Source organism: Crassostrea angulata, chromosome 10 (genome assembly GCF_025612915.1).
Source record: "Crassostrea angulata isolate pt1a10 chromosome 10, ASM2561291v2, whole genome shotgun sequence".
NCBI lineage: Eukaryota > Metazoa > Mollusca > Bivalvia > Ostreida > Ostreidae > Magallana > Magallana angulata.
Window position 1 is genome coordinate 43,482,787 of NC_069120.1, and position 16,055 is coordinate 43,498,841.

General features: G+C 33.1%; 1 protein-coding gene across 1 annotated transcript; it reads left to right on the forward strand.

The window, feature by feature from the left end:
• The first annotated feature begins 4,646 nt into the window (after positions 1-4,646).
• Positions 4,647-12,222, forward strand: LOC128164699 (uncharacterized). The gene is made up of 5 exons (XM_052828687.1): positions 4,647-4,781; positions 7,872-9,517; positions 9,708-10,733; positions 11,055-11,140; positions 11,373-12,222. The coding sequence occupies exons 2-4, from the start codon at positions 7,912-7,914 to the stop codon at positions 11,108-11,110; spliced, it is 2,688 nt and encodes an 895-aa protein (XP_052684647.1). The 5' UTR covers positions 4,647-4,781; positions 7,872-7,911; the 3' UTR covers positions 11,111-11,140; positions 11,373-12,222.
• The last annotated feature ends 3,833 nt before the right edge of the window (positions 12,223-16,055 follow it).

Genomic DNA, 16,055 nt, shown 5'->3' on the forward strand with positions numbered 1-16,055 from the left:
GTATGAATGTGTTATATGTACAGTGTATTATAAAATGAAAAACTGCAAATAAATTTTTTTTTATCTTTACAAAATGAAGCAGAAATGATGTCAGCATCGCATATTCTGTTTATAATGTATGACGTATTAATTTTATAGTTCACAGACACTGTTAATCTGGTATTAGTTGCATGTTATCAATAAAAATTATTTACATAATGTAATGGAGATCAACATTAACTTAACGGGGCTCTTATTGTAGGCTTCATGATTTTTTTTAAATTTCTTTAGGAATTTTTTATAAGGTTATATTCGATACAATCATACATCAAAGACTTTTTTCTGTTTATTGTAGATCAAAATCCATCCACCGTTGAAGTGGTAAAATATGTGAGTAAAATTCAAACCACATACACAGTGGAGACTTAAGAGAAGAAAATGAGTGTCTGAAAAAATTATGATCAGCTCTCAGTAGCATCGCTATTTTATAATGATATGATTGTTATGACATATGACATGATAACATTTTTGTAATAGTAATTTCTTGAAGCAACTGGTAAAGGTCTGTTTGGAAGATTTTTGTAGAACTATTACTAAAACTCAAAGGACAATGTCGCAGAATTAGTTAAATTACTGTATCATTACATTGATAATTCAACATATTTTATAATTTTTTTTTTTTTTTTTTTTTTTTTTACAAATTTCTAAATTCCAAAGAGCAAAGAAACATGATCTTTAAAGGATATCAGACAAGTTACTTTGTTTGAACAAAAAGGGGAACATCTTCATGACAACCTTGACCAGCAAACAATTAAAACACAAAACAAAACAAACTTCTATCATGTGATCAAATTTATTTTTGATCAGGACCAAGTCAGAAATACCCTTATCAGCCCTTGGGCAAATAGAGCCATTCGAAAGAAATATTTACCTTGATTATTTTGCATTACGTGAAAAATGTTCCCTATTATTGACTCAATCTTTTGATTGTACTAAGGAAGAAAGAATCTGTAAATAAATTTACATATTTTTTGTGTCTTTTCTCCCAGTATATATGGCTTTTCAATCATGCTCATTAATGCGATTTATTTCAAAAACATATAGTATTGAATCAAAAAGAAAATAAAACATATCCAGGTTAATCGTTTTAAGAGTCATTCTCTGTAAGCACCAAAATTTGTAGGAAAACAATGGTTATCAATTTTCATAAAACTATAAAAATATAACCTAGTGCTAGCGTAATCTATTGGTGTATGTAAAATTTTAAGGTTTCGATGTTTTTGTGGAGAGCTGTAAATTTAAGTTTTGTCTATCCGGCTATATTTCCTTTATAATTCATTGGGATATATATTTTGAACGCAAAATAAAAAAGTCTGTTTGACTTCCCTAATATAAAGTTCTTCGTATAACCTATATACATTCCCAAAATAAGAGTTGTGTTATTTAAATTAATGTAAATATTTGCATGTAAAAATCTTGAATTCCAAGGGGAAACACCTAAATTCCATTAAGAGTTACTGCCCTTGCAGTAACTCTTTTGTATTGAAAAATAGAAAACATCATGTAAACAGCTAGCAGAAGATAACAACAATGATCTGTCATTTTATTTTCCCGGAAAATTCTTTATGTTCTAATGATTTAATTGATTTAAACACGGCTGATATCAACAATAGAAATAATATGTTTTACGGTGCTACCGTTCTGGCGAGCGGAGCAAGAATTACACATACTGTACCTTGCATCATTGTCAACTTATAGTTTTATTTAGGTATCAACGAACGTCAAAGAATTTTTGAGAGAGTATTGCTCTACAATAAGTATGCCAAATGTACTAATTTTAATGGTTATGATATATACAGCGCAACCCCCTACCCAGAGAGAGAGAGAGAGAGAGAGAGAGAGAGAGAGAGAGAGAGAGAGAGAGAGAGAGAGAGAGAGAGCCCGGTACCTGTTTGTAGGTGTGTAATTTCCCACTTTTATTTAATGGTATGACTTTATGCAATATCTACATAATTTTTTTACCTGTTTATTTTTTCATTTTATTCCTTTTTATTTAGTTCAAAATGTCCTATTGTTTATTTCCTCCCTACTCATATACTTACCTGCCTACTGCACGGTACATGCATGCACAATTACTTTAAAAATGGATCGACATGACAGTAAAGTATGGCCCTTGCTAGTTTATATATATATAAAATCTCTATATTAAAAAAAGATTAAAAACAAATCATATGTCAATGAGGCAGGTATCGCAGACTATACTGAAATAGCCAGTACACTCATTACAGATGTTTGATCCACCTCTAAATTTTTCGCGGGAAATATAGCGCGAGTGCACTGTGACGTCATCCATGACTTTGTTCGTCTTTGTTTACGTTTCTCGACTCAATACGAAGCTATGGAAGCATGTAACAAATCTTTTGAGTCTCGCCAAAGCATATGCGGTACTCAAAACGTGTCTTCAAACTTTAAGTCACCGTAAATTACGAGTTAAAAGTCGGCCATTTTTGGCATAGCACCACGGGTGTAAACATTAGAGAGCATTATGGGACGTAGACAAAAAATTGTGTTTGATGAACTGTAGGTTTAGCTCGTTCTTTTTCCCGCGCACACTGGTTCTTAGAGCTCGCTTCGCTAGCCGGCGCTGCGCGCCGGCGAGCTGCGCTCGCTATTATTCTCACTGGATGTGGTCTATTACCAAAACTTTTTCATAAGGTTTATATTTGTTCAACCCATTTCACTTTCTTGTTAAAACGAAATTCCGATGTGCATAGAGGAAAAACTTGCCAAGTCCCATTTTTCATAAACTCTCACGAATCGCATCCATCATCATCAATCACCAAAAAGCAAAAGTGTAGCAGGTCACTTACTCTCAGTGACATCCTTAAAATACACAGAGGATATGGACCCGTTCTACCAATTGGAACCCGTAAGTATAACCTACCGGTATATATAATACACAAATGCACAATGATCTATAATGGAAACGAATATGCATTTATACTTACTCTCTTAAATGATATGAGATTGATAATGATTTTAAAGTATGATGATGACAAAGATCTTAAAATTTTTGATTATTTATTTTTTTACTAAACATTCAGTCACAGTGTAAAAAAATATACTCTATGATAAGTAAGATCTATTTAATATGACTAGGCCTATTAGTGGCTATTACCATGGTTAAATTGAGAAATAATTGTTTTAGCTATATGCACCAGCTGCCTAGTAAAGCTAAGTGCCCAAGATGAAGATGTGATGACAAGGGATATAACAACAAAGGTTTGATGCTAAGATAATCCCTAGAAGTATTTTATGGGTGTTTTTTTTTTGGATATTATAAAACATTTTAAATAAGATTACTTTTACCTTGAGATGAGATTTAATGATACATATATTGATGTGTTTATGAAGAAAAATGCAATTTATTTATTACATACTTTTTTAACTATATGGTATTCTGTTAGGCATTTGCATGGATTTTTTTTTTGTTAAATGTAGATTTTTTAGTCTTCCTTAGGCATAGGGTTTCTTAATTTAAGCATATGACCTGGTTTGTTGTCTTATTGATATTTGTTGCATATAATGACCTCTTACAGACTCAGAGACAACATGTTATAAATGAAGAGCCACTTCATGATGACTTGTCCTCTGCAACTGCTGAAATGGATGTTATGGTTTCAAATCAGGAGACAGTTAGGAAGCTTAAGGTGATTTGAATAGTTATTTTGATATGTAACCAAATAGAGATGCAGAACATGGTGTTTACTGATTCATCATGGGCATTTTTTTACTTATAAATCTTAAATAAAATGTATAAAATATGAAATTGAATTGAATATTAAATTAAATTGATATTAAATGCATATTACCAATAAATATAATATTGAATAAAATGTATAATTGGAAACACCAAATCAAGATATATTTCAAAGCTGAGTATGTTAGTCAGGTGAAGACTTTTTGGAAGGAATAAATAAGTTTTAGTTGGAGGGAGAGATGTTGAGATGTGAATATTCACTTTAGTGCACTTTTTTCCAGACAGATCTGAATTCTTTCATTAAAACTGCCCCTGAAGGTCAAAATGAATTAATGCAATTTCAGGTAAGTTTCATACAATTTAAGTACAATATAATTTTTTATGTTTTTATCATTTTACAGAGAGAGAGAGAGAGAGAGAGAGAGAGAGAGAGAGAGGAGAGAGAAAAGAAGAGAGAAAGATGGATTTGAAATTTGACTCTTAAATTTTTTACAGGCAGATAAGAATTGCACTGATAGTGAAAGTGAATTTTTTCCAATCTCAAGTAAGTTTTAGATTTTTCATAGCATGGTAGCACATTAAAATATTTATCTGTAGCAGATTAAAAGTATCTGCAATGATAGATTTGAGATAACAACTCAGTAAACTTAATAATCAGATCAAGTTATCTTACTTTCAAATCCATGTATACATATTGGATCTATTTATTATGAACTTATATTATTATTCTCCATCATTAAGTTGAAGGGTGGGGGTATATTTGGAGTTATCATCATAATAATTAAATCCAGATCCCTTTTGCTAAATTGTTGTATCCTTTTTGAATATGATATTAAAATAGCGAAACATTTCAGGAACGAAATGTGTCGTTACCGAAGTGCGTTGGCAACAATGTAAACAATCTAAACAGAAAGAAGAATTTAAATGAGGAAATTAACTCTAGTTATATGATAGTTGATTTCATGCTTAATGCGTTTTTCGTTAGGAGGTGAAAGCCTGTATTTTGCTGTATTTGACCTGCATAGATTGTAACACTTTCTAGGTATGATTTTACATCATATATTAATACCGACATTAAATAACAACATAGGTGTGTTTATGTTAGGCAGGTTTACCTTGGTTATGATCTCTGTCTTTAAACGTTTCAATTTCTTGCCCTTATTTATTATATAGTTCTTTAACGTTGACTTAATTCTTTGGAAAATTAAATGAAGTGTGCGATCTAGTATCCATCTATTATTGACCGAGTTTCTCTAAAACTGTTATGTTGAAATGCATAATTCACAAATTGAAATGATCAATAGATTTTTTGATAAATTAAAAAAAAAAGTCGGTGATAAAATATTGAATTTGTTGATTTATATTTTATTTCTATGCAGCTTGCTTCCATCAAACCGTTTGGTGACCTAGAGACTTCATTGAACATATGTTTCGTAATATCAAGAACTTTGAATTTATCCTGCAAATCATAAAAGCATTTGGTCGCCATATTAGTTTCGATCGCTCCTGTACTGCCACTGAGGTGTATATACCGGTTGAGAAAGTTACGGTCGGTTGCTTTCCGATCGAGGCATTCACGTTGCACGGACTTCTAAATGCATGAACTACACATTGTAGTAAAATGTAGTAATAAAGAATAAAGAAAACAACAATCAATGAAATACAAATATATTTATTCTTTGAAGGGATTTCCAAGGTATCCGTTTTATTTGCACAGACAGTGCTGCCTTACTTCGCATGCACATCGAACACGTGTGTCGTTCATACAGAGTGCATAACGTCTAAATCTTCTTGAAAACCCCGGCAACACTACATCCAACACAGTAGATAAATGATAGTAAATCCAAGAAAGTAACAACGTTTCCATCCGTTCCTACAAAAACTCCCCGTTTATAAAATCCATGCAATAATTGACATTGCTCGATCGGTCACAGTGTGTGGTTTGCGCATGTACGATGTTATAACATACATAGGGAAACGGTCTACAATTATCGAAGAATTTTTTAAGTATCTGCGCCTGGATTTCAGTCTGTCTTGTTTCGTCGTTTATTGGATATATCTTGCCAGTGAAGTGGTTGTCAAATTGTTTTTGTTCAAAACGCGTTTTTACAAGTCTTTTTGTCCAAGGTAACGTGTTCGGGTGTATGACATTCCTGAATGCGGTGAAGCAAGACGAGGGCTCTCGGCCTTATATAAGGGGTGTGTAGCGATGAGCAGAACAATAGAAATCGACAACTAATATGGCGGTAGTCGAAGATAAAAGGGAAATAATGCGTATTTATGAATTCATGTCAGCTTTAATATTTAATAAGGTTAGATTTTAAAATCATTACATATCATTTTATTACTCTTCGATCGTTTATTATAACGCAATAATTTTGCCACTACTTATTAAAAAGCTATGTCGATTTGTCAGATTTTTAATCAACTTTTTAGGTCGATATTTGTCAAATTGTCAAATCTTTATGTTAACATGTAAGAAAATAATCACCACAACAATAAAAAAGACTCTGTTTTTGTTTATAAAAAAGTGTTTAGCCTCCTATTGTTAACTACTTGCAATCATATCTGACAAAACTTTAAAAGTATAACCTCCTGACAAGACAGAAATGTTGAAATAAAACAATGAAAATGTATACATTATAGGTATATCGACTCGTATATTTTTCCATTTCTTGGGAACAGATTGCAAAAATATTGTTATAAAGTTCCCGAGAGTTACTCACGTCACTGCACTTTGAATCTAGCTCGAAACGGCAGATGTCGATTGACATTAACAGCTTAATGTGAATTTTAAAAAAGAACAGTTTTTGCTCTACATGTTTATTAATACAATTCATTATTTCATATTTAATTTATACTTATTATATCATTCCTGTAACTTTTTCACACAATTTGTCGTGGATTTAATTTCCTGGATAATAGGATTAAAGAAATCCATGAAAATTGAGCATACACGAATTCAAATGATTCCATAAATGTCAGTCTACATGTGTTACCTACAGATAAATTCAGAGTGAGTTGACACACCATCAAAATTCCCGTCCCCACAAAATTAATTCAATAACAATTTTTTGCAATCTGTTCAGAAGAAATGAAAACGGGAAAAAACGGAAAAATCCGTAAACTTGTAAGAATTTTATCAGCGGCCGCCAGGAAGTCAATTAAAAAAGTGAACACATCGGAACGGTGTATATAATGTTTTAACCTTTTTATAAATTTAAAAAAAACTTAAATAATGCTTTATTTCTTCTAAAAATAAATGACAGTCGGGATTATTTGTGTAATTATAAATTGTTTGAAATAACATGTTTTCATGCGACTCGTCAGAAGCGGAGGGTAAAGTTAAATTGTATAAAGAAATATAGCGAATATGAAAACGATAAGAATTTTGAAACAAATATGGAAGCAAGCTTCATGTGTAATAGACAGAATATTTGAATTCATGTCACATATCACAACTCTCGTGCAGAGGGGACTCAAATGTTACTTAAATTGTAATTGGAGCATCTAATTGGATACAAATTATTGCTTACTAATTTTGATATAAAAAGGACATAAGCTTGTTTGATTTTGAATTGAAGATTTATTTATATGGAAATCGCTTTTGGTCAGAAAAGGCTTTACACCAATTTGAATGAGACGGTGATAATCAAATCCTTCTTCGGAAAAGAGAAGTTAAACTATTGTAATAACAAGGTTGAACAAAACAATCACATTAATTTATATCTGATACTCAAATAAAGAAAACGTGTTAAAGAACAAAACAATCTTCGGAGAAAAGTTGTGAGTTATTATTAATTTTGAGAAAATCACAACAATCTATTGAAATTGTATAAGTCTGCATATCTTTTGTTAAGAATCTACTTTTATTTATGTATAAAAGAAAAGAAAAAAAACAGGTGTTATCCTTTGTAAAATTCAAACAAAATCTACGTATTTGTTTTTAAATTCTTCCCTTTTCTGAGTTTAGAGTTTTTAAAAAAAAAGGTGAAGTTATTGTAATCATGTTAGCGATGTGGCCCCTGGATATCCCGTTGTTCCAGACATATTTATAAACTTTTATACAATTTTAGAATTATTTTTTTGTCGAATAACAATGCAAAAAAAAAAATCTTGTTTTTTATTTAAGGTGAATATATTATACGTCCGAAGCAACCACCCTAAAAAACATGATGGAAATGTTTGCCACCAAATACAAAGTGCATACGTGTTATACGTGTCAAGGGGACACGAATTACTCTTGTATAACGTGTGAATGTGATATGTGTTCCCAGTGTACAGTAAACCATAAACAAGATCTAAAAACAATTGACCATAATATTGTAATATACCGTGATAAACCCATATCAAATCTAAAACAAGTGAACCACTCGAAACACTCAGATATAAAAGAGCACCATGATCTAAGTGAGCAACCTGCCTGTTGTCTCGGCAAGGAGCACAGGAAACATACCTTACTATATATTAGAGATGAAACAGAGCAAGAAGACCAGCGAAGAATGATTCAAATCATTAGAAGTGAGGTTCTTCTAAACAGACAAGTTCTCATGACAACAATCGAGGAAGATCACAATATCTGTCACGAAACATTCACATTATATCAATCTAAGATGTTAAAAAAGGCCCAGAGACTAAAGGATCGCCTTCACAATGGGTTTGGTGGATTTAATTTCAAACACAGATGTTCAAAACAGAGGAGATATTGTTACAGTACAGAAAGATACGAGCTTAGATATGAACAGTCAGCAATAAATCCAGTGCAATTTCTCAGAGAGAAATCTCACATCCCCCAAATATGTGACAGCCCACATCTTACTATCCACACCAACCATCTTTCCATTAATAACGCTATCAACACAAAGGATGTGTTGGAGTCACTGATTGATATCAAAATGAGAGATGGAGAAAAACGACACTTTAAAAATGAGCGTCTGCTGAAACTGATGACTGGTGTTGAGTTACATCAATCTTTGTCAGTGAAAGACGCAAGACATTGTGACCACATTTCCTGTGTAACATCAGACCGGGTTTGGATCAGTTACAGAGACCATCTGATGTTGATAAACACAAAAGGTGACACTCTTTATTCCTTGAACAAGTTATCAAATTATTCTGATGGATTTCACACCGTGAACAAAGAGAACGAATTGATTTTTATTGGTAATGGTTGCATCACTAAACTTTCAAGGGATATGAAAACAGCCACTACATTTATTGAGACAAAAGATTCTCCGTGGAGACCAAGGTGTGTTTACTGTTCTCCGTCCACTGGAGATCTACTGGTCGGTGTGTATCGATATTTAGAGGAAAAAGAGACAGGTAAAGTTACCCGGTACAACCAGATCGGAAAACTGACACAAACAGTATTTACCGACAACACAGGAAATAACTTATATAAATCACCACGCTATATAACAGAAAATAACAATGGGGATGTCGTGGTGTCTGACATTAATATAGGAGTAGTTGTAACAGATTGTGTAGGAAGACATTGTTTCTCCTACACAGGACATCCACCAGAAATAGGACTTATTCCATATGGAATCTGTACTGACGTGCTATCACACATCCTGGTGTGTGATGGTAAAGCCAACACAGTACAGATGATAGACAGGGACGGTCAGTTCCTGTCATATCTACGTATAAGACCTTCAGGGATATTTACACCACACAGCCTGAGCTATGATGCCAATACTCACCGTTTCTGGGTTGGATCTAATCAATATAGCACAATCTGCGTTTACAGGTTTATCACACGACAGGGGGGTTTGACAGGCAAGTCTGATTAATGCTTTATTGTTTGTTAGTATGTTTTGTTCATGAATAATTATTAAGTATTTCATAAGTAAACTTTCATATGCTACATTTAGTAAAATTTGACATAAAAATTGTCAATTGATTAATTTCTTCAATGAATAAAGTTATTCGTTATTAAGGCTTAGGGTCTCATATTTGTACATTGTAGATTTGAATGCAGACATTTTTGATGAGGTGGAGGGAATGGGGGATGTCCAAACACCGGAAACAAAAACCCCACAAGAAAGAAAGGACAACTTATTGGGATTAGGTTCTCCCAAAAAGTTATCCATCTCTCCAGAAGTGATGGGTGTCTTTAGCTGTCATCACATTTCCTGTGTGACATCAGATAGGGCCTGGGTCCACGATAAAAAATCTATTATCTTGACAAATAAAGCAGGGGAAACTTTGCATCATCTGGAAGATTTATGTGAAGATTCATATTCTGGACTACATTCTGTGAACAATGAAGATGAACTATTTTATATAGATGAGGAATATAACATAAGAAAATTATCAAAGGATATGAGAAGTACAACCTTATTTACACTGACAACGGCCTCTATAAGGATACCACAGTGCCATATATGGATGCCGTCTTCTTTTAATAAAGACGCTAAATGGCAGTATGTAAAATGGCCATTCTCTACTACGAATCAAACTTCTACCTGGAGACCACGATGTGTTTGTTGGTCACCGTTCACTGGAGATTTACTGGTCGGGATGTACATAGAGGAACCAAACATAGGCAAAGTAACTCGGTACAACCAAAGCGGAGAACTGGCACAAACAATACAATATAACGACAACGAATTGGAACTGTACCGTGGACCGCGCTTTATAACGGAGAACAACAACGGGGATATCGTGGTGTGCGACGATGATGCTTTAGTGGTAACAGATCGGGATGGAAGACATCGTTTCTCCTACACAGGGCATCCATTAGGATCAGGACTATTACCAGGTGGAATCTGCACAAATGCATTGTCACACATTTTTGTCTGTGATAGTATATCCAAAACAGTGCACATGATAGATAAAGATGGACAGTTCCTGTTGCATGTGATGGAACCGCAAGAGGAAGATGAACCTTGCAGTCTGGGTTACGATGTTCATACTCAAAGCCTTTGGGTAGGAACACTGTACAACAACACATTGAGTATTTACACGTTCAGTGACCAGGACACTGTGACAAGTACGTTTAATTGATTATCTATTTAAAAAAAAACAGTTTGTTAACAATGACACATTGTATTCCATTATTTTTTCCTTTTTCACTTGATATTTAAAATCCTTTTTTTCTTTACAAACATCAATATGGACACAGCGTCGCGCTGCGAATGAATTTTGATGATCTACAATGAACGTATTCAGTTTCATGCATAAAAATAGTTGATTCTCCTCTTAGATTTTTTGATCATAAATGAAAGTGGATGCTTTTTTTGAAAAGACTCATAAATTTTAACCACTCAGTTAAAATTTAACACATGCATTTACATGTATGTTCACTTTATAGATGAACTACCACCCTCTCCTGGTGAGGATGTCCTGATCGGCGCAGGGTCAGTCTGAGAGGAATAGAGATAGCTTTTAATTTTACAGGTAGTGCACGGTGTTTTAAGATAAGCAAATGGAATTTGACATTGGATAAACCAATGCAATTCAGTCAACTAAATGTTAACTGGATGGTTTGGAAAAATGACAAAGCTACGTCATTTCAATGAATTCAATTCCATGGGTATTAAGCTATCATAATCATCTAGCAAATAAAATTTGAAAGCATCATGCCATCTTCATTGAAATTTACATGTATCTTTTTTTATTGTGCTTGTAGCCCGGTCATCATTTTGCGTCGCTCAATATCCCCTAAAGATAGAGAATGGTATTATTGGATTTCCACGCAGTTTTGAATGAACAAAGACATGTATGATGGGGGAAAATTCAATTGGTTTTCAAGAGGTTGTTTTTTTTTCAAACCCTATAGTTACAATGTATGCATATCTTGAATTATAAAGGAGACTCGATGATGAACAATTACGCATCAGATGTACCAATGTTTTGTTAATGTTTTTGGATCTATGAACTAGTGTTTAGTAAAGTAAACAAAACCAAAAATACAAATATATAACCTTTAAAATTTGTGTTAATTCTTATCTCCTACTTTGGATTGTCTAAAGATTGTCGCCGAAAGGATTGGGCAAACCAAACATTCACCCAGACCATGCGAGACATTATGAAGTAGCATTTGAAATAGAAAAAATGTAATTTTTCAAATTTGTGACATTTCCTTTATATCTTAGAAATAGTAAAAAAATGGACGTGACCATCTAGCCTTTTTAACTGTATACATATAATAAATCGATGAAGATTGTCACAAATTCAAAATTTGTTATCTAAATTGACTTTGGGAACATATTGCTATTGTGTACTAACAGTGTTTATTTATTTAAGCATTTTTGATTTGTTTTACCTGAAACAACTTTTTTAAGGTATGGCAAATAAGATAAATATAAAGTAAAAAGGGAATACTGTGTAATCATCGTTGTTCGTGGAGGGGCAATTTTCGTGGATTTCGTCGGTAACTCTCTTCTACGAATGTACATCCCCACGAACGTATGTAGAAGCATTTCTTTAATATTCACGAAACCACTTAACACTACAAACAAAATAACGTCCTCGCGAACCAGAAGCATTTTGGCTACCCACGAACATTCGGGGGGGGGGGGGGGTAAGAAAACTGAGTTTTATTTTCATACATGTGTATCTTATATAGTTTTATATAGGGGGAGGGTTCGCTTTCCTATTTGAAGATAATAAGAAAAGATTTTTTTCGGTTTCTATAAGACATGCCTGATATAAGGGCCATCAGAATGGAATGATCGAACATGGTAATTTCGACCTGCAAAATTAAATTTCGATACATTTATGAAGAATTTCACCAGCTCCAACTTCGTATATTCTTTCACAGGAAATGTTTTTTAAATAATGGAATACCGGTATTATTATTTCTCTCTTACACAATCAGTTTTATTTGCCTCAATTAATTAATGTTAGAATTCTCAATCTGGCTCTCCAAACAAAATCGTATGTTTTGCTTTTGTGTGTTTGTATTAAACTTGGATGACCTTTCCAGGTCTTTATTGTTCATCAAACAATTTCTTTCCAAAAAAACCTCTGTCCCGGGTGTAACGGGATGAGCGGAGGCTACCCCAAACAACAACAACAACAACAACAAGACATCTTAGATTTAACAACATTCATTAACAAAAGAAAATAAGAGAAAGAAAGAAAAGAGAAATATAAACACTAAACCACTCAAAAACTCATACACCTTTCACTCAACAAGAAAAACATATGATGTATATACAAATGACCAAAAAATATATGATTAAACAAACACCTCTTTACAACTTATCATCTATCATTTAAGAAGAGTGTCCGAACCTCCGGGGCTGTAGTCCTGGACCAGCTACGGACAACTACAACTAAAGTAGTTACGTCACCACAATCATCATCATCACCTTCATCACCGTCGTCATTATAATTACCGACACTGTCGTCAACATCGTCATCTACAACACCATAATCATAATAGAAATCATCGTCATCACCATAATCATCTACTTCATCATCGTCACCGACGTCACTATGAACGACATCATCTACATCATCATCATCATCATCATCGACGTGACCAACATCATCATCGTCGTCGACATCACCATAACATCATCGTCGTCATCGACATCACCATCGTCGTCGATATCACCATCGCATCATCATCGTCCTCAACATCAACAATATGACACTACAGTAAGTGTACAAGTGACACCATAACACCATAATAAAAACAATATTGTATAACACATTATATAAGTATCTCACTGATAGTATCAAACTATGATAATGTATAAATAGTATTATATTAAAGGCAACATCTCAAAATATTTTAAGTATATGGTAACAAAGTTATTTGTTTACAGTAAACAATGTGGTGTCTGAAACTTCCGGTGAAGCACTTCCGCCCAAGTAGTTAAGTGGAAAAAGTGACAATGCATTGTCAAATAAAACAACGCATAGAAAATAGCCTTTTAAATCACCGTTTCTTTATACAGCAATATCAATCAAAGTACTGAAAGTACTGATAGACGGAAGCATCATTAAACAAATGAAAATTTATCTGATTTTTTAAATTTAAGGAAAAACAGCGCGCTTACCGCTTATCATTTTTTGCTAGGCGGTTAAGTATTATGGGAATTTAAGGTCGCAAAAATATTTTTCAGGTTGACATCAGAGTAAGGTACATGTAGATAATTATAAAATAATTAGTGTTGTTCTCTTATTTTAACCTGATAAGCTTGTTATATTACTACTCAAAGGTGTTTATTCTTTACAAAAAAAGGAAGGAGGAAATTATTTGGCATCACAAAACAACATGGGAAACTGTACATGTTATTAATTGCATACAACTCGAACTTGAAAAATACAATGCAAACTATTTATGTACACATTTCTTTTCTTGGGTATATTTAGTTTAAGTCGATATTATTTCCTGTATATAGTGATTTGCAAACCCAAGGTAGACAACGGCATATCCTAGAGGTTTCCACACCTGTTCAATACAAAAGATAATTGCAAACTACTTTGTCAAACTGTACAACACAACACCCCCCCCCCCTTCTTCTTTATCTTACAGAAGGGGTTTCTAGATATTCTCTTATTATGATCGTTATGAGAGAGAGAGAGAGAGAGAGTTTTAGGCGTAATTTTACGTACATTCATTTAAAAGTATATATTCATAAAATTAGTATCCACAAAAAAATATAGTACATTGTGAATGCAATCTAAATTAGATTGATTGTGACTGAATCCAGAATGCAGTTTCAGTCCGAGTCCACGTGTTACCCCTGTTAATCAAATCAACGCGCGAGGTGCACCACGTGTTCCTCCCAAGATAAGGGAAAAAAGTTTGTTCTAATTGTTTTCATTTCAAGTAAGGAGAACAGAAGTATGCCTATAAAGTATTCTACACTGTTTGTGATGTTTGATTTCAAGTAAAGAGAAAGGAAGCATACTTAACAATAAAGTATTCTACAATGTTTGTGATTTTTGGTTTCAAGTAAAGAGAAAAGAAGCATACGTAACAATGAAGTATTATACACTGTTTGTGATGTTTGATTTTAAGATTGATATACTGAGTTTGTGAAGTTTAATTCGTATACTTCTTTTTTCTCATCAGAAATAAATCTCAGAAATGAATTTACAGAGAACTCAAGTTCAGTTTTATGGTACCGGTTTTAATGATTTATATTATGGCTATTGTTTGCATCATATAATAAAAAGATTTTTTGTATATTCTATCTATTTTTTTTTTCACGCGCGACACTCTTATCAGCTTGTAAAATACCCTGACTTCCCAACCAAATCACTTGCCGGGGGGGGGGGGGGTAGTTGTAAAGAGAGATACGTCTCCGCGGGTAATTAATTGATAATATGCAAACGATATACGACAGAGACAAAGAAGCACACCGTGTTTATTGATCAAATCTCATAACTATTCATTATTTCGTCCACCGCTAGATGGTGCTTAAGGAATCTTCATTATTTGACGTCACGGGCAAAACAATCACCATATACGGAGGCTGTTAAACAGCCTCCGTCTAAAAATTAAAGAAAAAAATCGCAAAAATTGACTGACGTTTGGTTAATGATCTTATGTTGATCGATATTCTACATATGTAGACATGGTTTTTGGGTGCATACTTTTTGTATTCACCTTACTTTGAAAAAAATATATTCGGCCTTTGTTTATTCATTTTCGATACATTTTCGCTGTAAACATCAAATTGATGGATCATTTGAAGCAAATGAAGTAAACAAATACATAAAAAACACATTTCTATATGTGATAACATGTGCTATAGAAAGATTAATTATGCGTATCTTGAATTGTCTTGTACATTTTAGATAATAAAAAATGCAAAGGAAATAAATACCAAACAAAGCTTACAGTTTAATTAACACTAAATGTGTTAACAGGAGAGGCACAAAGGTGGAAAATACAAGTATTATACTAATATGATATATTGGTTTAAAATTAAGTTACATGAATTTCTGTCACATTTTAGAGAGGCGTTCAGCCTGTTATATGCCTTTTGTAATGCCCTGTTTTGCATAAAAAGACGTTCCTCGCAATATAATGCTTTTTTCACATCAAAATTTTAAAAGGCTTTCGTAAAATTAAGATGCGTGTTTTATGCATAAAAAATAATACTTCATATTATCAATAATATAACACATTTTCGATTTCGATGCCATATCCCCAAAGTTACTCCATTGCTACGTGTGGTTTATGACCATAGGTAAAATAAATTGGTGTATCTTTATAACGAGATCTCTCTCACTATTTTATCACATGGATCTATTTACTCTTATGATGGTCAACGAGAAAATGACAACGTTGCCTAGAGATAATTTTCTCATAATAACAATATATTTACTATATAAAAGTACAACT